The 25084-nt window shown below is 41.2% G+C and overlaps 1 protein-coding gene across 5 annotated transcripts; it reads right to left on the bottom strand.

The window, feature by feature from the left end:
- Positions 1-705: 705 nt before the first annotated feature.
- On the bottom strand, positions 706-23956 carry ino80c (INO80 complex subunit C). 5 transcript variants are annotated; one of them, XM_088929550.1, is made up of 6 exons: positions 23632-23955; positions 20448-20558; positions 14560-14671; positions 11854-11921; positions 3538-3712; positions 1396-1478 (listed from the first exon to the last, which is right to left on the bottom strand). In XM_088929550.1, the coding sequence occupies exons 1-5, from the start codon at positions 23866-23868 to the stop codon at positions 3572-3574; spliced, it is 669 nt and encodes a 222-aa protein (XP_088785676.1). In that variant the 5' UTR covers positions 23869-23955; the 3' UTR covers positions 1396-1478; positions 3538-3571. The 5 variants fall into 5 exon arrangements, 4 of the variants coding, with proteins under 4 accessions (XP_088785678.1, XP_088785676.1, XP_088785677.1 ...); XR_016093864.1 differs by lacking the exons at positions 1396-1478; positions 3538-3712 and adding exons at positions 9502-9556; positions 9784-10600; XM_088929552.1 differs by lacking the exon at positions 3538-3712 and having other exon boundaries at positions 706-1478.
- Between the last annotated feature and the right edge of the window lie 1128 nt (positions 23957-25084).

The following is a 25084-nucleotide window of genomic DNA, read 5'->3' as shown; positions in this document are numbered from 1 at the left end:
CGCAACGGGGGCTCAGTCAGGATGGGGCCGACCTGATGCGGCAAGGGCGCCCGCCTGAGCCCCCGTTGCGTTACATTGGTGTCAGAAGCGGGGTGGGATAGCCCTTCGCCTGGGACGGCGATTTAAGCGGGGGAGAGTGTAACGCTTACGGCCGACAAGCACTGTGTAAGAGCCGGCGTACCAGAGCAGGTGACGTCACCGCCCTTCCCTGTGATAGCAGGACTACAGCTACTGGGCTGTGGAGAGATCTCTCTTTAGCTCACGGGGCTAGGTCGCTGCAGAGAGACGTGGAAGTCCCGGGTTCGAGCCTCAGTCGGGATGGGGCTGACCTGATGCGGCAAGGGCGCCCGCCTGAGCCCCCGTTGCGTTACAATACACATGCACACAAAAATGCACACTCAGACACATGTTTAAATACATGCAAACACCTGTACATCTATTTGAACTGCTTTCTGGCTAAGACTTGTATGACTTTTTCTTCTTCAGTGAGTACAGATTAATCAAATGAAACCAATAACATCAGCATACTTAACTGTACACATGCTGTCCTGCAATTTCTGAATAAACAGTTCTTATTACCTTATTTATTAATTTATGATGAACAGATACAGTATCAAACACACCCACAGTGAGCCAGTGTATTTACTTCCGCGGAGGTCCAGTTACTTTTATTATTTACATTTCCTATGTCAGGCAATGAAGTTGAAGGAGGGCTGTTTTGAAACTCAGAAATGGCTTGGTTTGAGCCACGGTGTGTTGTTTTGATATGCCCTCATTTCGGTCCAAGGTGTCAAAACTGGGAGCTTGTGTTGAGAGACAGACGAGCAATGGATCAGCGTTCACGACACACCTCCTGTCAGTACCCAGGCGTGCCAGCTAAGGACCTGACTATGGAGAGGAGTCTAGAGGAATCCTAGCCCATGTTCCAGAGACAAGACGACAAAGGGTTGTGGGAGTGTGGAACAAGATACCCTGCTACCCGTATGTTGTGGAAGCTGATACTCTGAAACCTTTCAAGAAATGGCTGGATGAGATTCTTGGATTGGTAAAGTACTACCAAATGCTCTCAATGGTCCCAATGGCCTCTTCTCATTTCGTACCTTTCTTAAACGTTCTTAAATATAGATGTGCTACATGCTTCATATGTTACATGCATCTCCAGTAGTTGCAGATATTAGACCTCAGTTTTCACAGAATGTTTCAACTTAGTACGATTCTCTCATGTGCAGTACCTTAAAAACATTGAATAAGAAAGACTGCTGTCTTTTCTATGTAATATTCATTCATCATGCCTCTTCTTAAGCATTCCCATCTCCTAAAACTGCACACAGATGTCAGGACTACAAAACACACCTCCCTAACGATTTAGTTCACAAGTTGAAGAAGAGAAGTCCCCCTGTCTGAAGTGGGCACTTGAACCCCAGTCTTCTGGGCTGACCACTGGATGTCGCTGCTGGACGATGTGTTCTGTGGCTGAGCTGCAAAGAAGCAAAGGACGGAGTAAGAAGAGCATTGTTAGTTGACACAGGTCTGTGGATGTAGGTGAGCGATGGGCTCAGCGTCAGTTCACATGTGAAAAAACATGCCAATATTAAATCAGGAGGAGTGGTAAATGAGGATGCTTTCATTACACTATTTTAGTAAGAAATATAATAATCTTTCTTTTAGACAGTACCTGTGATACAGAGTATATCAAAGCATTTCGCGATACAAAACACCAGTACACTCACCACACACCAGCTATCAGTGGAGAGGGGAACAGAGTACATAGATCGGCATTATTAGGAGGCCATGATTGGTTAAGGCCAATGGGAGATTTGGCCAGGATGCCGGGGTAACACCCCTACATTATATAACATCCTATGTTATGTCTTCCTGATTTGGCATAGCTGATTCTATGCTTTTCAAGTGAGTATGTCTTATAAGGAGTAAGCTCTGAAATTTCACTTTTTCGCAGACACCACTGAGAGTCAACGTACTGTAGAGACAATAAGACTAAAGACATGGGATCATAACATTTATTTTTGGTCAGAATTCAGACATCTGGGTTCTGGACACGCTGCTATTTGTTAAGGACAGATTGTGAAAGACCTGCAAGCAAGGCACTGCAGTAATCAACTCGAGTGAGAATAAACAAGAGAAAGTATAAGAATTAGGCAGCATGGCTGCCTTGCAGCTCTGGTGCTCTGGGTTCAATTCCTGAGGTGCTGTCTGTCTACCTGGAGTTTGTATGTTCTCCCTGTGATTGCACGGGTTTCTTCTGGGTGCTGCAGTTTCCTCCCACAGGCCAAAGACACACTGGTAGGCTAACTATATGTGTGTATATGTCTATGTCTGTGTGTGCCCTCCAATGGACTTGCATCCCATCCCTCCTTGTGTCTGTTGCTTGCTGGGTTAGGCTTGAGCTCCCCCTGTGACCCTGCACTGGATAAGAAAATTAGAAAATGGATGATTGGGTGGGTTAGTAAAGTGACCTTGCGGCTGTAAATGACAGTGCTCTGCACTACCTTGAATAGATATGGTAAATGAGAAATAGACCTATAATTTCACAACAGGCATGGCTCCAAGTTATGCTTTCTTAACACAGAATTAATGATAGAGTAAGTAAATGTTATAGGCAATAAACCAGAACAAAGTGACCCATTCACATAATGAGTAACTGAGGGATGGAATGGGAGTGGAATGGAGTCTAAAAAGCAATTTCTGAGATACCTCTAGCAGTTTCAATTGGAGAAAGCTCAGTGAACTATGACAGAGACGTTCTAACAAATTCTGCAATGTCAGTGAGGGACCAGCAGTTTTAACACTAGTTAAAACTGCTACTTACTAGTGTAAGCTGAGATCAGCTATATTTGATTTTCATGGTAAACTACTCAGGCATTTCATTACTGCTAACAACAGCTCTTCCAATTTCACACTACCAGTTCAATTTAGTAGACAATGAACTGCAGAAACAAGTCAGTTAGGACTGGTCACGATTTCTTTTATATGTTTTCCAAAATAAAAGAAGACAGAGTGCATCACTCATTGAACCAGAGAGAACAAGAAACCGCAACTTCTCTTTTTTTATCAGAATCAAGGCCTGTAACATGTTCCAGAGAGTTCATTTGTAAGTATTACAGAGATCAGAATTACACAGTGCAGAAGACAAAACAGGATGTGAATTGTCATTAATTTCTGGCAGTTTACGTATTTCCGTAGTAATTCCAAAAAGCAAAACATGCTGGTCAGAGATCATCCACTCCCAAATCTGCAGGTCTTCAATTAACTTACCATTACAAATCACAAAGACCACAGCCTTTTTCACCTGAAGGGACATTAACATGTTGGAAGAAATCAAAGCAGTTCAATAATGATATTTTTAGAAACGAGTTTGTACTCTGTGATGGACATGTTTATCAGTGCCTTTTTTATCCGAATTAACAGCTAAATATGGGTGATTGATCTGCAGATTCTTAATATCATTATTATGTATCTTATTCACATGGATTTATTTTACCTTATGCTGAATTGGAAAGACAGGAATTGAAGACTTACTTCTTCTCTGAAGGGACACGTAGAGATATGAGTGTTAAAGACAGCGGAGTTGGCATTGTATGGAATATTGTGAGACAATGTGGAAGACATTGGAAGACCTCTCATGTCCAGCAGGTGGCACTGTTTCACAATCTTCGTGGTGGGCTATCTGTCCTGGTGCGCAGTAGTCCTGCTTCTGCAATTGTGTTCAGACACTAGGTCAGCAAATAAGCTATCTGGCAGACAGAAAAGCTGCACAAAGCAGAATTACATAAATATCAGATGAACACAATATAAACTAAACCAGATGACAAATCTGGGGGACAGTCCTAACATTTTGGTGAGTAAATCCAGGGCTGGATTTTGGTGTTCATAGGTCCTAGGCACTTTCACTCCGAAATGTGCAAAAAGAGGGGTAAACACCAATTGAATTACGTCAATTGACATGATGCACTTTAAACTACTCTAATGCTAAACCCCTTGATTGCTGGAGTGAGTCGAGCGACCATCACTTCGATACTTCTAGTGTCAAGAACAGCCGCTAGATAGCGTATGATTATTGATTTGGAGCACCTAGAGTCGATCACAAGCATGTTGTTTCAGCTCGTTTTTCGTTAGTCACTAGTATTTCCCTCCTTTGTAGGCCCTAAAAATTTCATAGGCCCTAATCGGAATGGGAAATCTGGCACTGAATAAATCCACTTCTTATTTGTTTGTAAAGGCAACAAATTATTTTCTTTAGTGAGTGGCAGTGAAGATAATTTTCTTTCCAGTGAAGACCATTTCTATTAAATATCATTTGCTAATGGGGTATCGTTCTTTTATTAATTAAGAAATGTGTAATATTTATTTAATGCTATAAACACCAAAATGAGACAAAAACCTCTTTGAGACAAACTGGTATATGTTGTGGCTGACATTATAAGCAGCAGTATAGGAAGGCTTTTTAAAGATGTATAGCACGAATGAAAATTGGGACAGGAAAATTAGCCATTAAGACAATCATCAGACAACATGATTACGTTTCAACTAAGGAGTTTGTTAATTACTTGAGTACTTCATTTAGGGATATAATTACTATTTTCAGGTGACAGGCTTACTCCTGGAAGAAAACCAATTGTTTTATTTCCCATTAATGGCTTGTGACAGATGAAGAAAAAGTACACCGAGGTATGTACTGTAACTGCAGTTCACTGTTTTTCTACACACCTGAAGTAAACACAGACCCGAGTCTATATTTTGCACAGTTAGGAACATTCGGCAGCTGTAAGTTGGTGTTTGATCTTCACCGCTTTTTTTCTCTGGCTGACAGCTGCTTCCTACTAAATAATACATATCAGCTATTTGGACCTGTTCAGTTCATTTGAACTCCTTAAGCTTGACTAAATATCTTATTGCGAGTTTAGAAAGGTACTTTTTTACAATTTTAAACCAACTGCAGTCTTCTTTTTTTTTAAAGAAGGCATTTTTAAAGAAATTAATATTTTATGAAAAGCAATGCCAGTTTTTGGCAGTGTTACTGCAATTAAAGCTGTATGCGCACCTCCTAGGAAAACACTATTGGGAAGTAATTACAGCTTTCAGCACAAAATGTGAAGCTGAGCAGGATATAACAAAGAGCTGCAACACAGTCTGCAAAAAGGTTTGACTGCTCCCAATTGATCCAGCTTAATAACCCAGAATGCTGTCGTTTCTATCACTTTTGTTTCATTGAAAAGCGAAGCCAAATTCCAATTCCCAGCAGTAGCTGGGCTAGAGCTGACATTTACTCAGTTTGGCTGGCTGTCAGTCCCTGTTGGTTTTGAAGAACTGCCCAATTCATGCGGATAAAGATGTTTTGTATCTAACAGGAACACAGCATTACCTGCTATAATCTGGAGATGCAGAGCAAGTTTTGGCATGCTTAATGTTCTATTGGGGAGCAGAGTTACAGTGCACATACAGTAAATAACCATTCAATGTTAAAAATGCAATTTTAAAACACTTAGGACAAAGCCTGGAGGAAGAGGATTCTGGAGTGATCTTCTTCCACAGCCTGCAGATTAGGGCCAAGGCCTTTGCCACCCCAGGGTCAGAGTAAGAGAGGGTTGAGTAAACTGGCGTGAAATAGGCTCCTGCACAGTTGGGCATTACTAGTAACTTACTCTAGGAAACAACCCTCTGCAGTTTCCATTGCATTAGGGGAAAAAAAGACAACCACAGTGGCCACACACCCATGAAGCTTGAGTTGGGCATATCTCAGAAACACCAAGGCTGGAGCCGGCTAGTGCTGGACCATATTCCATACATGGAAGATCATTAAGAGGCACATTCCCTTCAAGGCCCAGAAATTCCCAAAATCTCTAATCTAGTGGGGTTATCTAAGGGATTATAATACAGGATTCTTGCACCATAAGGATGATTAGGCACGATGCTGATACAATCATTAAATATTCCCTGGCACTATTAAAAACAGGAGGAGAGATACCTGAGTGTCCAGGCTATATTACACTTTGGGTGCTGGTCTTAGCTGTCCTGTGGAGCGTAATTAGATAAGTAGTTTCTGACCTCTCCACCACATTTGCTGTTTGGGGGGACTACATGTCAGTCCTGCTCAAGGGAGGACTCTTTTTCCTGTTTAAACATTTTATAATGCGTCAGAATGGGTAGTTATATAAACACGAGCACAGCAACCGTGAGTATTACTAGAATCCATTTTGATGCACATCCAAGAACACGCGTGTGTTATGTCCTTCCCTCATGGCTTGGTGCTGTACAGGACCCCCGCTGTGAATCATGTAGGATGTAGGTTACAGGGTAGTGTGAAAATAACTGGCAACTCCAGAGAAATTCTATAAATTGTTGCATGAAGACCAATATGCAGGATATTCAATTCGAATGAAATTAATCAGAAAAGCAAGCATGTGTGGAAAATGGAAACACTACTATGAACATTCTTCATCAAAAGTGTTTTGGGGGCTGCTTCACATCCAGTAGGACTCCCATAAAAATGTTAAAAAGGATCTATAAAAAATAATCGCAGGAAACTTATCTGGTGTGGGTTATATCACAGCCCTTTTGCTGCAACAACAAAATAAGGAGTTCTCTTCCCCTCAGTGATGAGGTGTATTGATTCCTCACAGAGTTCCTCTGACACCTCTGGAAGCTCACGCTACAACAGCCTATTTCATATTGATTCCCAATTTGAACTTATAGGATACCTGCCTCTTCGAGCAGTGAGCCCCAGACAAACATCATCAACTGGAGACTAATTGCATGATAACTTACAGCTCCATGTGTTTGAGTCGGAGCTGGTCTGATCAGGAGGTCAGAAGTGAAGACTGACATTGCTGAGAAATATTAACAAAGTACAGCATCACCAAGTGTAGCTAATGCAGTTTGTTCAACAAGACACACAGCTTCTGCAGCTCCTTCTCAGAAATATTTGACCAAAGTTGAAGGATGCAAAGATGCCTACTATATAACTTACCTGAAACAAGGGTTAGAAGAAGATGGTAATACATAAACCTTGCTATCTTTCAGTGTCAGGGTTTTAGTTTTCAAGTCTCAAGTGGCTCACTCTATAGACTATAGGAGTATATGCAAATCATGTTTTTGACATGGTGCAATCACTAAAATAAACATCTTATCCAATAGAGTTCTGTTGTAGAAAAGCTTGCGGTCTGATATATCACACCTTTGTAGGGAGTAACATCTACATGGCTTAAAATAATTAGTAAAAACTATCCTTACCTGCGTCAGACATTATTCCGACTCACACAAATTATCAACAGCAACACAGAAATTATGGTCCAGCTCATCAGAGAAAAGATAAGGGAAAAGCTGTTGATTTTGACTGATGAAGCAAGTAATCATTTAAATGATGAGACTAAGAAATCAAGCCACTCCCCATTATTTCCAAAGGACTTTAGGGACACAACTACAGTGCTATGCTTCACAGGAAATAAAAAAGTCTATAACAATTTTTATTAATAATAATGATAAGAAGAATTCCTTACACTTATATAGCACTTTTCTGGACACTACACTCAAAGCACTTTACAAGTAATGGGGAATCCCACTACCACCACCAATGTGCAGCTCCACCTGGATGATGCGACGGCAGCCATAGTGCTCAAGTACATTCACCACACACCAGCTATCAGTGGAGAGGAGAACAGAGTGATGAAGCCAGTACATAGATTATTAGGAGGCCATGATTGGTAAGGGCCAATTGCAAATTTGGCCAGGATGCCGGGGTCACAACCCAACTCTTTTCAAGAAATGCCCTGGGATTTTTAATGACCACAGAGTCAGGACCTCAATTTTATGTCACATCTGAAGGACAGCGCCTTTTTACAATATAGTGTCTCTGTCACTATACTGGGGTATTAAGACATACACAGACCGCAGGGTGAGCGCCCCCTACTGGTTCCACTAATACCTCTTCCAGCAGCAACCTCAGCTTTCCCAGGAGGTCTCCCATCCAGGTTGTGAGTTGCAGGAAGATATAGCTGCTGGACTCTCTTGTCATCGCCTGCCGCAACCTAGATTCGAACCAGGGTTGTTGCAGCAACAACGGAAAGTATTGACCACAACACGATCATGGTGTGCTGCCGAGACGTATATATGCAAGGGAGGTGCAGACAAAATACTTTAATTCAGCACTATGTGAGGACTGTAGGAAGATACTGCGTGAAAAAAATGCAACGAGATGAGGGAAAGCCCATTACATTTACTGTGTTGTGGGGATTGTTCTACAAGGATTAAAGCATAATGGGATCTAACACAAATAAAGAGGGTGAAAAGGGAAGTGTGGGATTATGCAGTAGCTTTGCATTTCCCAGTACAACAGTGGTACTGTTTTAGTCAAAGCCCTGCTTCTTCAACTGAAACGGCCTTGGCTGGATTATTAAATTGAGACCCAGACCACCCACACACTGCTCTTCCCTCAGTAACTCCACTCAGGAGAAACGGACCCAGCCTCCTTATCTTAAGCCTGCCAAGTGCAAGATTAATGAGTGCCATGGTGCTGCCAGTATTCCAGTTTCACCCTGGGATTCAAATCTAAACTTCTTAAAGCAGAGATTTTTACAAGGCTCATTCATTTGAGCTAAAAACAATTTTAACACCAGCTTTTATGCCTGACTGTTAGCCTGCCCTGTCACATTAGTGCACCTTTAAACTACAATTAACCTAAAACAACAAAGCAAAACGAGACATCTTCCTTGCAGAAATAACTCACATTAAAGAATGTCTCCAGGAAGAAAGTGACAAGAAGGACTTTAATTAGCATAAATGAGATCATTCCAAAAAAAGAGGCAATCAAATTAACACTCCTCTAATGTTACGCAATCCTGCTTGAAACAGTACACCATGGAAAAAAAAAACACCTTAAAAAAAGGCATTCTGTTAGAGGAATGATTTAATCATCAGTAAAAGAATGTTTACCTTTTCCTGGATAAACAGAAGAAACTGCACAATTAAAGTCTAATGCACACATCAGTAATGTCAGATTGCTGCTCCAAACATTTTTATTGTGCTTTGGCTTCCAGGTCTTTTTTTAAGATTTTACTTATTAAAGTGAAATTAGCATCAGTTAAAATTAGACAACACCACAGTCTGAAGTGACCCAGAAAATAAACATTTTCACCCACACAGTACATGAAAAGTGCATCTGAAGAAACAGGTTTAGACACTTCATTTTCTCCAAAGGCAGAAAACTTTCCACCCACACAGTTTCTTCTTGCCTTTTTAAACTTTATGATTCAGGGTTGAAATCGATGTATAATTAATTTACAGACGTAGAGAGTACTAACAGCTTCCAATTACCAGTTAAAACATTTGGGGGCATTGCTCTATACAAAACAAATTATAAGGTTACAGAGAGATCTGTCCTTTTCATATGGCATGCTAATTTGCATCTCTCGCTTCAGGTATCCAGCAGGTACACCCCGAAATGTCAGCCAGTCTGTGAGCACCAAGGTCACACAAAGCTCTACATGTCTCCCAGTCCAGCTGCCATCCCCAGATAAGCTGTTTTGCTCTGCAAGTTTCTTGCCTAAAACCAAGGAAACACTTTATAATAAATAAGCACCTTTCATTCAAGCATCACTGCATATTAACATCTTTCACACCGCAGTTGCGGTTAAGACTTCAAATTCACAGAATAAAAAAACAATCAAAACTGAATTCTAAACTTCAGGCTATTCTGTCATACTTTTTTTAAGCAAGTGCCGTGTGTGTTTGAGAATATGTTGTGTACAGGTAATAACGATAAATTCATACCGATTTGGTAGATGACAAGCACAGCACGCTGCCCAACATTCTCACTGGCTTGATATTTCCACTTCAAACAGGCCAGCGTCAAAAGCCCTCAGGTAAGAAGAAAGCAAGGGAAGCAGCGGTATAGCAACACAGGCAAAACAAAACATTTTGGGGTATAAGAACTGCACCGGTCTCAACAGGGTGCTCGGGTTTGAGATTGAAGGAGGGAAATGCCTACAATTTCCGCTTCTACATAACTGGGCAATACTTTGGGGGATGAGTGATATAGAGGGCCTATAAGACAACTCTAAAAGCCCAAAGTAAATCAGGCCTTGCAGCGTGCACACACTCCCTGTGTGTTGAGTGCTGTGCTGGTATGCAGTCAGCACACTACTAAAGCTGCAGAAGATATCAGTACTCCTATGCCTGCTTTGAGTGGACAAGCCTCTTCATTTCACTCAAGTGCTGGGCTTGAATGCGAGCATGATCAGAGAGGCAAAATCCATGCATACTTTATGCATGCAGGCCTTCCTTGTTTCAGCTCAAACCGAATCAAAATTATTCTTTAATCAACAATCAGCGTGTGCACTGAGCTTCTTTTCACTTTCAGGCATATGCCAACAGTAATCCTTTATTGTGTGCTGCATAGCTCTCATACAGCAGTACTGAGGTCTTCCTTGCCACATGCTGGCCCTCTCCTGTCCACTCAGGGCACGATGCAGGTGGCTTTGCGCAGGGCCAGGTACCCTGTCACTACATCTGTAGGCAACATGCGAAGGTAGGAGAACTCCTCTGTGGAGCTGAACCTCAGCTTGGTCTGTGGGTCAGTGTAATTTGCCTGCAAAGCCAAAGCAGCAAAGGAGTTATTAACAAGGCTGTCAATTAATTTAGAGGCAAGCTCTACAATTAATCTACAAGAAAATTAATATTAAATAATTTGAACATGCATTCATCATAGTTCACCATTTTAATCGTCTTGGCAAATATTACGTTCATTCCCTGCGGCACTGTTTCAGTATCGAGGAGAAAGGTAACAGAAGAAAACAAGCACATCTTACAGAGCACCGCACTAACATTGAACAGGTTGTGAATTGGTCATTTTGTTTCCATACATTTGGAGTCTATAATTGGTAAAAACCTCCTACTGCAGCTACAGCTCCCCGGGCTGTCACAGGACTCAATTTGCACTCAGAGAGGCCCCCTTCACTGGAGTTTGCTTAGAAAAAATACTTTCCTATAGTTCTTTGGGTTGAAAGACTGTCACCTGTATATACAGTACAGTCCATAAGTTTTTGGACAGTGATACAATTTTGGCTGTTTAGGCTCTGTACTCCAGCACATTGGATTTGAAATAATTCAATGACTATGAGGTTAAAGTGCAGAATGTCAGTTTTAATTCAAGGGTATTTATGTCTATATTGGGTGAACCATATAGGAATCACAGCTCTTTTTATTCATAGTCCCCCTGTTTCAAATACTTTCGGACTGCACTGTAGGTCCACAGTGAATTCCAGGATCATAGACTTACACTGAGCCTGCTATATCACCTACAGTAAAAAGCATAAGAATTGGGACAGTGAAGTGAAATCTGTCTTTTTTACTGTGTACTACTGAAATGTGTTCCTTCCTTGAGTTGCTTACAGATTACCATAAAAATGTTTTGTGTACAATGAATATTCCTGCAACAAAATATATAATAAACCTATTTTTGGAGATTCCATTTTTCAAATGGCATTAGCTTAAATTATAATTATTTTCTTGATCATTTGACGTCGCTGCAAATTAGCAGGCGCTGGCATATGGCTTCATGGAGAGCTTTGGTGCATCTTCTGCAGATTTTTCTTAAAGTTAAATTAGAAAAAGCCAGATGGATCGCTGCTAAGAATTCTCTGCCACTTCTTACCATAATGAGGCCTTGAGCACATAGGAGGTTTATGACTAGCACTATTACTATTAAAGGCAGAACTCAAACTCAGATTCGTAGGGTCTGACTGAAATGATTCTACTCCTAGGAAGTGCCATGGTAGAACCCTGCTCTGCACTCAAAAGTCTTTCTTCTATTTTCCTCGCGAAGGCTGCATGGAGACTCACCGGGAGTCCAGAAATATCAGAGTACTTCCTAGCTGGCTTGAAGGAAGGAGGGGCATCTATATTACAGTCTGGAAAGAAAGCAGAACAAGTTTTTAAAGGACAAAGTCAAACCTAAACTTAATGTTCTGTCACAACTTTGCAAATTTTAAAAACCAATTTCCTCAACAAGAATGTTGTTTCCAAAGTGCTGAAAAACGCATCTCGAGGATGAGCTCTGGCATTAGGCAGAACCCAACCATCTTTCCAGATATAATCTCTAGTATGAAAAATCTTAATTAGATTTAGGAAAAACACGAGCACTGCCTCGGGAAATAATTCAGGTAAAAGAGAAACATGTTTCAGATTTCTTTATGAATTAAAAAAAACATTTTTTTTATTTTACAACAGCTCAATGCTGTAGACATTTGCAAGCTGCAAACGAAACATCCGCACTGGCAATCAGAACACAATCAACGTTTGCACAGGTTGGCATATACAGTGCAGTCCGTGAGTATTTGGACAGTGACACAATTTTTGTTGTTTTGGCTCTGTACTCCAGCACATTGGATTTGAAATGAAACAATGACTATGAGGTTAAAGTGCTGAATGTCAGCTTTAATTCGAGGGTGTTTACGTCTGTATTGGGTGAACCATATAGGACTCACAGCCCTTTTTATGCATAGTCCTCCCATTTTAGGGGACCAGAAGTAATTGGCTGCTCAGTTGTTTCTGGGCCAGCTGTGTGTCGTTGCATCGTTAGTCATGCACAAGAGAGCTTAATTCGAGGGTATTTATGTCTATATTGGGTGAACCATATAAGAATCACAGCCCCTTTAATACATAGTCCCCCCATTTCAAGGGACCAAAAGTAATTGGACACATTAACATAATCTTAAATAAAATTGTCATGTTTAGTACTTGGTTGCAAATCCTTTGCAGTCGATGACTGCCTGAAGTCTGCGACCCATAGACATCACCAGACGTTGGGCATCTTCCCTGGTGATGCTCTGCCAGGCCTGTAATGCAGCCATTTTCAGTTCCTGCTTGTTTCGAGGGCTTTTTGCCTTCAGTCTCGTCTTGAGTAAGTGAAATGCATGCTCAGTGGGATTCAGGCCGGGTGATTGACTTGGCCAGTCAAGAACATTCCACTATTTGGCCCTGAAAAACTCCATAGATGTTTCAGCAGTATGTTTGGGGTCACTGTCCTGCTGCAAGGTGAAGCGCCGCCCAATGAGTTTTGAGGCAATTGGTTGGATCTGAGCAGACAAGGTGGTTCTGTACACTTCAGAATTCATCCTGCTGCTGCTGACAGCAGTAACATCATCAATAAAGACAACTGAGCCAGTTTCACAGATGAGGTGGTATGCTTTGGATCTTGAGCAGTTTTATTTTTTTACATCACTCTGGTACAGGTTAATCTTAGTCTCATCTGTCCATAAGACTTTGTCCCAAAACTCTACAGGCTTTTTTATGTACTTTTAGCAAATGGTAACCTGGCCTTTCTGTTTTTGAGGCTTACCAGTGGTTTGCATGGTGTGGTGAACCCTCTGAGATTACGCTGGGGCATTCTTCTCTTTATGGTAGTCTTTGAGACATCTATGCCTACATCCTGGAGAGTGTTCCTGATCTCTTCAACGATCGAAAAGGGTTTTTTCTTCGCAATTGAAAGTATTCTCCGGTCATCCACTACTGTGGTCTTCCGTGGTCTACCAGGTCGTTTGCTATCGCTATGCTCACCAGTGTGTTCTTGCTTCTTAAGGTACCAAACAGTTGATTTTGACACACCTAATGTTTTTGCTATGTCTCTGATTGATTTATTCTGATTTTTCAGCCTCATGATGGCCTGCTTTACTGGCATTGCCACTTCTTTGGTCCTCATGTTGAGAGACAACAGTAACAGACTCCAGATGCATATGCCACACAAGATTACTCTAGACCTTTTGTTAGCCCTCTTGTGCATGACTAACAATGCAACGACACACAGCTGGCCATTAAACAACTGAGCAGCCAATTACTTCTGGTCCCCTAAAATGGGAGGACTATGTATAAAAAGGGCTGTGAGTCCTATATGGTTCACCCAATACAGACGTAAATACCCTCGAATTAAAGCTGACATTCAGCACTTTACCCTCATAGTCATTGTTTCATTTCAAATCCAATGTGCTGGAGTACAGAGCCAAAACAACAAAAATTGTGTCACTGTCCAAATACTTACAGACTGCACTGTATAAGCAAAAGCTTTTTCAGAAATTTCCTGTTCAAGTTTCTTGCAAGTTACTGAGCAGACCCAAAGCAAGCCAAGTGACAGACTACTGGCAGTGTGACGCAGCTGGATTTATTGGCACATAATCTAAAAGCCCCATAACTGAGCTTTTTTAAAAATTTGATTTTTTGTATTGTGATCATTTTGTACTCTGTGCCTGTGACAAAAAATGAAAATGAAAGGGAGTAGACTGTCACATTATTCACTTAAATTGATATTCATTCTTGGTCCTAGAGGGCTACAGCCCACCAGTTCTTATTGAACAATTCTTAATTAGTGAAGACTTTGGAAACAGTGATAATAAAGACTAAGTGGACAACTGAGTCCAACGAAGTCTTTAGACTCCAGGGCGAAATGAAATCAAGAACAAGGCGTGAATATCGGTGGCTCATCTGAACACCTACGGATGTTTGCAGTCACCTTTGTCAAAGGAAGGCTCCAAAAACAAGGAAAAAAAGGCTCACAGTTTGGATCATTCAGTTGCCACGGCAACGCCCTCTCGGCAGCCAGGATCTGCTTCAGGTTCTTCCATGTCCTGTTCTTCTTTCCGGCCGCTGCGCCTCCGATACCCGAGTGCTGCAGAGAGTGAGAGAGTGAGGCTGGCAATGTAATGTAATCTGAAGCACAGAGCTGGGAAGGCTGAGTGTGTGTGTGTGTGTGTGTGTGTGTGTGTGTGTGTGTGTGTTGTGACATTGTGCTCTGCGATGGACTGGCGTCCCATCCAGGCTTGTATCCTGCCTTGTACCCATTGCTTACCAGGACAGGCCAGGACAGGCTCCATGTACTGGATAAACTGGTTGAAAAATGGTAAATATAAGGGAAATATAAAGGGATTGCATTGCCCACTCACACTAGGAATTAATTTTCTAAACCAATAAGGTACAAACTATGTGTTAAGCAGTCATTATGCTTTATGTTCTGAACAACAAGTCCTCCTGCCACATAAACGTACGACTATGGGGAGACGAAGTAACTGAAAATTTTTCAATCAGTCTTCCCAGTTCATTAAGTTGATTGATTCTGAAGCCCCTTTTGTTGCAGCTTGATTGAACCTAGCATGTACACCAGGCCCATGGAATTCTTCAAAACCACTAACGTTTTCCCCCTTTTCAGTATTAACTGAGTCCCCGAATATTTAGTGGCCATTAAGTCCAAAACAGGAACGTGATGTCCTTTCTCCCAAAATGTTTTTTTTTGGCTTGCTGCAAAGAAATCTGACACGTATGAGGAAAAGCTAAACCTTTTTTTTCCGAGGGACCCTGCAGGCAGCCGTAATAAGCAGAACTTCATATGCCTGAGCTCTTCAATCACTTCAACCAGAACAGCAAATTAGTTCACCGTGTCCAATCACCCTGGGATTAATAGTAGCGTGGGAATGCTACTGGAACCAAAGAGGACAAAAAATGTTAGGGCTGCAGTCAAAGTGGCAAATTCTACCCTGCGCTTCACAAATTAATCTTATGAGCACTGATACAAGAACAGAAAACAGCTGCACAGTGATTTCAAGACAGACGACACCCATCATGTGAAATTGGAGATGTTCTAAGAGTTTCGCAAGGAAGATATAAATTGTTCTCATAATAGTTTCCACCTTCTCAGTCTAGACATAACCTTTAGCATGCTCTTTTTTTTCCGTTGCCTTCCACACATTATCGTGTCAGTGTGGTGCTGTGGTCGGGTCTATCGACTCGCAATGGAAATATCGTGGGTTCAAATTCTGGGTGGGGCGTTGCTGTTGTACAGTACGTTATTCATGAATGTTAAATTGGCCGATGTCAGGACCCTACTACTGCAGCGTAGCTCACTTTGGATATAACCAAATAAACTGAAAAGTTCATCTGGCTGAACTGGCACTGTCTATATGTGCAGAGCCAATATATATTTAAGGCACCAAAATACATCTGAAAAAGTAATTTCAGGGAGGACATTACATCTCCCATGACTCGTATAATTAGATGTTCATGGACAAAATTGGTATTTTGCGGTGTGCAATGTCCCCCAATATTTTCCATTTATCAACCAGATTTTCATTTGTTTTACAACTAGTATTTAATCAGGGCAATTTTCTAAAAACAGTTTCACCACCCCAGTGACTCCACATCCTCAGAGGTGTGCAACACTATTTGTTTTTTCACCCATGAAGTGTCATGTCACAGTAAAGCACAGATATTGTTTCAGTTTGTGCCATGTAATGCAATTAAAAAGAAGAACCAATTGGAGGAAAGTTTAATTAGCTTCCCTCAGAAAACACAGCAAGTCTATTAGCGTTCTGTCATATCCGAGGAGTTACAATTACAAGATATGGAGGAATAAACTGGTACGGGGAGAAGCGACGGGAGATGACAATGAAAAAAACAACAACATTTCCTCTCGGGGGAATGTGACAGAAGGCCTAATTAAAAATAATCAACACCTGAAAAGCAAATACCAGAAAATTTGCAATTACTTTTAATAAAATAACTTGCAGATGCATTGTACAAGAGAGGAGCAGCTATCTTCCAGAGTCTGGTCATGTATCCTAAATGGCTGCTTGACAGCACATTCTCTCTCTCAGCTCTCACTGTACTGTCTGCAGAGGGGGGCAGAGCTTAAACTAACCAGTGGCCGTATGTCAAAATCTTAGTTTTCGAAAGAGCTCATCTTTAAAACTTCCTTCTTTGCAGTGCACATGGCTAAGAGACCAAGCAGAAAATGCTCACTGACCCGTGAAGTTACAGTATGTTACGCATGCCCCTGCCTTTGATGCATACCTGCCCGCTCAGAGACCGGCAGCAGAGCGTGCTGCTGTGCCCACTTCCATTAATATGCTCTCACCAGGCACTGCTATTATCACTGCCACGTGACTTAACGCATCATTTCACACAGTAATCTGAATCAATACCCTAAGAGGTTTATTAAAGTGTCACTGCACTCCCCTCAGTAGGTTGACATATAAATAGATAGCTCTCCAAGAAGTCCTGGTGTCACCGAGAATAAATCTGATCTTTTTAGGGAAATCGTTAAGAGGCATAATGAAGAGTAACTGCACAGTCCACAAGAGTCAGTCGTCAGTTTAACTGCCATAAGTGACCAAGCCCATTTGAATAATCCAACGCAATTAATCAGCTTTAATAAAGGTTCGATGTGCCTCATTCGGGGAGGCAGGGTACTGAATATAAATCACATGAGGACATTATAGATGACAAGTACCAATTACAGAAAATAGATATTTCTATCTATTGTATTTGTAAAGTGAGCTTAGGTTGAGACTTCTCAACTAAAAAGTTGAAACAGTACACATGAATGTGCACTTTATATGATCAAATCAGGTATAGAAAAACACACAAACAGTATAACACAGTAAAACATCCTATTCAGGTGAAAAGGGTTGAGCCTTATAACTTTTAATGACTCAACCTTAGTTTGCCATTTATTCAGAGCAGCTGAAGGTCATAGCTGGTAGATTTAATACTCTACAATAACGTGAACAGTCAAAGAGAGAAAAAGTGTAACCCATAACAGAATACCAAGAACAAAACGGACAATGACAGGTATGACAATTAAATAAACTTCTAATTTCTAACTTGATAAGAAATGAATGTGGTGGCGTCTCCTTCACCTTGATTACTCTGGACTTGAAATAAGACGGAAACTTGCTGCCTTGCAGCAGTTAAATCGTTGTACAGTAGATAGAAAAAAGGGCAGAAAGATCATTTTAATCCAGACTGGCCTATTATAACAAGTATAAAGACCTAACTCATTTTAATTATCTTTATCACTGAAAAAGCATTGGTATTAATACAATTCAGACATTGTAAACTTTGAAAGGATGAAGGCTTCCAGCTGTACAGTATGTACAAAGCCTGGAACTTCCTATTGGTTTTGGACTGCAAACATCTGAAGGGTGTGTAATTAAAGAACTCAACTTTAATGATACACCGCTCAAACATGGATTTTATTAGGTTTATTAACAAAAACAACGATATACTGCATGTTGCATTGGCTTAGAGGGGTTACAGATATACATGATCTGTGCATGTTGGCAGACTCTTCTAGCTCTACAACGTGCAGGCACAGATCATTGCATGATCACGTATGTGCATTTCGCACTGCAAACCCAACGATGCCCTCCAGCTGAGAAGTCCCTTTCCAGATATTTTAGCCATGGCAGTTCGGAAGTTGGTGTCAAGTGTTTCAGCCAATGAAGGAACTTGTTCCGAGTGCAGGCTGAACTCTAGGATTCAGGTATTGAGTGTCTGAGCTTGGGTTATGTCACTCTATGACTATCAAAGGGATTTCTCAAGAGGTAGTGCGCTACAGCCAGCAGCCATATCACCCTGCAACTCACAACTGGCAGCCCACTGAAGCTCAGCAGGTGGGAGCCTGGTCAGTACCTGGATGGGAGACCTCCTGGGAAAAACTAAGGTTGCTGCTGGAAGAGGTGTTAGTGAGTCCAGCAGGGGGCGCTCACCCTGCGGTCTGTGTGGGTCCTAATGTCCCAGTATAGGGACGGGGACACTATACTGTAAACAGGCGCTGTCCTTTGGATGAGACGTAAAACTGAGGTCCTGACTCTCTGTGGTCATTAAAAATCCCAGGGCGTTTCTCGGAAAGAGTAGGGGTGTAACTGGCCAAATTTCCCATTGGCCCTTACCAATCATGGCCTCCTAATAATCCCCCGCTATGAACTGACTTCATTACTCTGCTCTCCTCCCCACTGATAGCTGGTGTGTGGTGAGTGTACTGGTGCACTATGGCTGCCGTCGCATCATCCAGGTGGATGCTGCACATTGGTGGTGGTGGAGGAGAGTCCCCATTACCTGTAAAGTGCTTTGAGTGGAGTGTCCAGAAAAGCGCTATATAAGTGTAAGCAATTATTAATTATTATTATTATAACAGGCTCACTATCATCAGGGGCAGGATTGGAACTGATCCGGCAAGGTTCCATCTGCTCCTGGGAAAAAAGCGACTCCTGCAACCTCCCAGGTTCTGGCAGATTCGCAGTGATTTCAGTGAGGGTCATGCCTCACCTCCAATTAGATCTGAGCCTCCAAGCCATTTTTATGAAATAACAACAAAGCTCTCATTAAACAATCCTGGGCATCAATGTCCACATTATCTACCACTCATTATACTCTGCAACCGCTGCCTGGGCAAGGAACATGACACCCTAGGTATCTCACTCAAATCAATGAACCAAATTACTATGTGTTCTGTATTGTCACTAACCAGGTCAATTCTGAAAACTAGTTCTGAGAAAACCCCCATTGAAGGCAAGTCAATATTAATCATCAATTCTGATGTCTGGAATTTGGCCCTATGCACATCAGCTCATTACAGCAACATGATACTGCTGCATCCCCATAAACGGAAACTACCCTCAGACTTAATACGATAAATACCACTTGCAACACTTTCTCTCAATAAAACTTCATACCACAAATCTTAAAGTTATTTTAGCCCTTTAGTCAAGATTCTTATTGCAATATTGTAAAACCTCTGCTGTCATTTTTGAAAACCATCTAGTTTTTGTGACTTTTGTGAACAATGATCGTGCTCTGCATGACTATCATGATCCCTCTTCTTAAATTAGGAATTAGAGGCATAAGACCTTTACCTCCTATTGTAGTTATGTGCAGACTGTATTGATCATTGCAACACAGAAAAGGCTGTATATTGACAATAATACCCCAGCAGAGGAAAAGAGGCTTTTATGACAGTCTCCAAAGGGGCTTTTAGTCATTAATTCTACTAATTGATCCATTTAGTCAGGTTACTCAAATCCTTGCATAGTAATTAAATGTATTCAGAACAGCATGCAAGCGCTCAAGATAAATTTATCATGTTACAGGATTCTGCAATATCCACTGCCGATATCTCGTTTCTCACAGGTCAGTAGAGCTCAGCACAGAGCCCACGGGAGAATCAGTTCCCCTAACTACAGAGCACATGTCTCAGCATACCAGCTACTCTCAGGGAAATTATACTCTTTCCACTAGTGTATAAATAAAGCAGACAACAACTGCTAAGGTTTCAGTGACACTTTCTGTTTTACACAAGCTGAAATACAATGGATATAACAGATGCAGAAATCAGATTCTCCATTCTGCTCTGTCAAATTATGATATAACATAAAACATTTGATCTGCTGTAACTGAGCATATTACAAGAAACATTTCTAGGTTTTCATTTGAAATTATTTTTTAGACTGGGCAGTTTTCTACTTGGAGGTCACGCGCTACAATGTGCAAATGAAGGTTTAAAATTAATTGTTGAAAAGAATGAATTGTTATCCTAATGTAGTCACAAAATGACAGTAGGATGAAGAGGCTGTGGCTGTGGCTGTCTTCCATGAGTGGCAGATGATACTTACCACAAAGCTCTGGTCTTTGAATGGCACTGGCTTGACTGTGGACTCCACTGCCACTGTGCTTGAGTCAGAGGTCATAGATTTATTCTCTCCAGATGAATCTGCTGTCACTACCTACAACGCAAACAAGCAATACCTTCAGAATCATTGAAATGATACTGATCAAAGTCCTTTACACTACACAGGTCTATACTCTAGAACTGACATATTGACAAAAAGAGCCTTTCAGTTTCACTATAAAATTAATGCCTTGTAGTACACAGTAGGGTCTCGACATTCATAAGGGATCAGTGCAGAAAACCATAATGACTAGCCAGATTTGCACTACAGTATACAGTGTAGAACGTGTGGTTAAAAGACTTAACCTTTCCCTACTATATGATCATTAAAGTACTGATGCTTCGGCTTTAAGTTAAATAACACTGATCAACTAAAAGAAACATGAGTGCTCACAAACTTATAGTAATCAGCTTAAATATACATGAATCGTTCCTCTGTATGCAGCCAGCACTTTCACTTTCTGCCTCTGTGATTAGCACGCCCACTGTAATGAAACAGGCAATAAAACTGTCAGAGAGCCTGTAAAGCCGTCTCCAGCCTGTCATTCCCCCACACCACCAACACAAGCAGTAGTGTTTTTTATAATACAAGACCACATAGAGATGCAGATGCTGGGTAGAGGGTATTCGGGCGGGAGGCAGGGAGAGGCTCACTCACGAGCTAGATTCATCTTGTGATCCTTGTCTGTTGAACCGCTAATTTGAAAGTTGCCCTTAAAGACCTTCAGCTCAGTTCAGTCCACTCCACTCTTCATCCATTGGCCAGACCAAATCGCGATAAGCGATAAGCAAATTCACAAATGTCACAGATTCACAGATGTCAAGACATGACCGTATATGTAAGTGATCGTGACAATCATTTACAATCAATTTTAGATTTGGAGTGAATTAAACCCCAGTTCAATTCCTTCTAATCTCTTCCATTCAGATCAAATGAGCAATTCCATACCTTTCCTTTAACTGCGATTCTAGTTCTTTAAGACCAATATATTCAATTCAAGTGCCACATGTACAAATCCAAGAATTCCAAAAGAAAAGAAACCACGGACAAGGCTGTACTGTAGCATGTATTGCACACAGCTATAAAGATTGTCATCATTCATTGATTCTGATCACCTAATTATCCTTAACGCTTCACATTTTGGATTACCTAGGTTGCACCACTCAGGCCTGAGAACTTTGACTGCCACAATTTCTTTCTACGGGTACAGATGGCTAGATGGGCTAAACAAGAGAACACAGTCCTTTCTTCATGCTGCGCATCATTGCACCACTCAAATCTGAAAGAAGGATCCAAACTTGCAGCTCCATCAAACTCTATTAGGTGTTTCCTCCAAGGATGACCGAACAGTTGCCACCATCTTGTTTTGGTTTTACTGATGTGTGCTACAGCAGGACAAACCTTAGACACAAGTGGGCATTATTGCCAAAACTGTGTTGAGTCCATGCACATTCTCAGTGACTCCCTCAGAGGGCTCCAGGTTTTCCCTCAGAGCCTTCCAATGGTTTTCAAATCTGATTGAAACTCAGAATCAAGGGGCATGAAGCTCAGATACAATGTCTACAGAAAGGTTCAGAACAGATATCAGCACTGTCAGCTGGCTACCCCGCCGTGTGGCATTGGAGTTATGGCAATCAGATACTATTCTGGACACCTCATCTTGAAGTGCCAGGGGGCTCCAGGGCATCGTGAACAACCAGCTGAAGACTGAGAGTGAAATGGAGGCTACAACTGGGAGGAAAATAATCCAATTTCTTCCATGGACTCAGTACTTCAATACCAAGAGTCTTGTCTTAGTTTTTCTGGCCATCTTGGAGTTCAAATTTGAGAATATGCTGACTGCCTTCAATGTGCTGGTGGCATTTTCAGCCACTATACCTGAAACTCAATTAGCCATCTGACAAGCATTGTATGTAGCCAGTATGATCCCTTTGAGTGTGTAGTAGACAATGAAGTGGCCTGCGACATAAAAAAACCCAACCTTATATCTCTACTTGACTACCGATGCTTGATGTAGATGTCCGGAGCTTGCAGTATGGAACTTCTTGCGTTGTGGCGGCCCAACTGTGCTAAGGATGTCACAGACGGCAGTAGCTACAGCAGACATCATTATGAGCTGCGTTGCTACTTCACTTACTTGGCAAGGATCACTACTGAGGTTCTGAAGCCTGGCCAAAACTGATCAGCGAATTCTTTAAGAACATCAAAGAACTCTTTCTGAAAAAGTTCACGCAGGTAGCTGCGTCAGCATGCAACGGAACAAGTAAAGGTTTATTCCATGCCGAAAAGAAAAGAGACACCCGAAGAAGGCTCTATAGCCAAAAGGTTGTCGTTTCTCTGCAGCATGGAATAAACCTTTACTTGTCCCTCTTTCTGAAAATCCAACAAGCATCCAACTAGAACCAAACTATAATTGGCTACCTTGCCTTTTCAAAAACATACCCAACAAAGAATAAATCCGTCTTAAATAAAATTACAGGGTAGGTTAGCCTATACCAATCGATAGGGAAAAGTATCATTCTCTATTTCAAATCACAAATGTCACAACAATCGACTAACTTACAAATACATCAAGGATGAAGTAGTCAGAAAATAGATATACGGATAAATAAATTAAGCAATTTCTAAACATAAGTCGCAACTAGTCAACTGCATACAATCTATGAGCAATTCACTAGTCATGACGCCTGTTTCTTCTGATTGTGTGAATAACAGGTAAAAGCGCTAACAATTTAGTTTAGCGACGCTGGTGGTGACGAAGACCAACTGCTTTCCCTGCTGTAAAGATTTAAAAGTAAAAGTCTGGAAAAAAAACGTTTCACTAATGACAGGTTATTAGCGGATGTGTGCCCAATTAGTCACTACTGCTCTATATTTTACATCACAGCCTCTTCAGTCTGCTCTGCTGGCAGAATAACTGAACACGTACGGTTTTAGTTATTAGTCGCACCAGTTCATACCGCTACAGAAACAGACGCTTTAGGTTTTGATAAGACTTTATTGATTGAGGCGTTACAGCAGCCCATCCCAGGAAAAGCAAGACAGACATCAGAACAGGATAAAATTAAAATAACTACAACATTAGAGTACTGGAGTTCGCCTTTATTAGCCTTCCGAAATAGGGTACCTGTGGCTGAGACTGCGCGGCGGGAGAGGTGAACGACAGTTTCTTCTTCTTGCTGTTGCTGGCCGAGGTCGGGCCGAGACTAGTAGCAGGACTGAGCGGCCGCTTCTTACACCGGGCCTGGGACGCAGGAGTGGGCGCTTGGCCTTTTGTGGCGCTGGGACTCGGAGAGGTAGAAGCAGCTACCTCTGTCGGTAACAGAGAGACTACAGCTGGGACCGGGGAAGACATTTCATCCATTAGCTAATAAAATATTATTCACAATTAACCTACAGAATTCTAACCTACTAATCCATACCCGCTACAGAGAATTTTTTTAAACTAACCCGGAAGCGGAAATGCTGAGAAAAAAAACCAACAACAAGGAAACGTCATATGAGAGAGACGTCCTCCTGAGCGAAGCCGTTGCAAAGCGTGGAAATAGTTTTTTCCCTTATTACATTTTCCGACGCGGTTGTTTTTTTTTACGCAAGTTCTTTTGTTTTCATTGGAAAACAAATTGTCATGAACAATTTTGGAAGTTGCACACAGTTATTATTAAGAGAAGCGTTAAAGTGTACGCCATAATATATTTTTATTGCGTACCTTAAGCATCAAACAGAAAACGTTTTTATGTCTAAACTTTGTATAAAATATTTCACTTACTTTTTTCAATTTAATACACCTTTCTGCTCTGGTGTGAAGATATAGGCTAATAAATTATTCCTGACCCTCACCAACTTCATAGTGCTTATGCTTTTATGGCTTCTCGTTTGGGACTTGCATCTGCTATGTAAATTTATATTAATTTCTTTCCATGAATATGGCCACTTCTATTTAATCTTCCGATGAATCCCTTTTATTCTGTTTTGATGATTGATTTTTTGCTGCTTTAGCTCATCCCATGCATTCACATGGAGAAAAGGCTAGCCTGGACTGAACAAAGATAAATTTTTAAAATCACGTTTTCCATTATGCTTGACAAAAGTGAACAATTAGCTGATGCCGTAGAATAACTTTAGAGGCAATTAACTTTTGCAAAGCACTCAGGAAACAGACAATCTGCTTCTTGATATTTTTGAAAAGAAATTAATTATTCATGATGGTGCATTAGAACATGCAAAATTTACGATTGTCAGAGAGTCAAAAGTTGAATAATATATTCTTTTACCAAGGCTATTAGTTCTCACAAGAGGGGCACTTTGTGGTGTGTACTGAAACTCCAATCAAAACAGCCCTGATCCTCAAGGCTGGAACAATACTGACCTCCTAGGGAAATTTAAAAGGACATCTTGATCCACAGTCCTCAAAAAAAACTTGTTTGTATGCTGGTTAAATATTACTTAGAAAATAACAGAAAATAGTCATGTCTTTTTATTCAGTGTAAAAACAGGATTTATAGGTGTTCACCTGCTTAATGAATACCATATCCATAAGAAGGTGCTTATATACCTTGCAAGACTACATTATGCTTTTT

This window comes from Atractosteus spatula, chromosome 12, assembly GCF_055471065.1.
Source record: "Atractosteus spatula isolate fAtrSpa1 chromosome 12, fAtrSpa1.hap1, whole genome shotgun sequence".
NCBI lineage: Eukaryota > Metazoa > Chordata > Actinopteri > Semionotiformes > Lepisosteidae > Atractosteus > Atractosteus spatula.
Note: the sequence above shows the minus strand (reverse complement) of the source record. Positions and strands in the feature narration are given on the sequence as shown.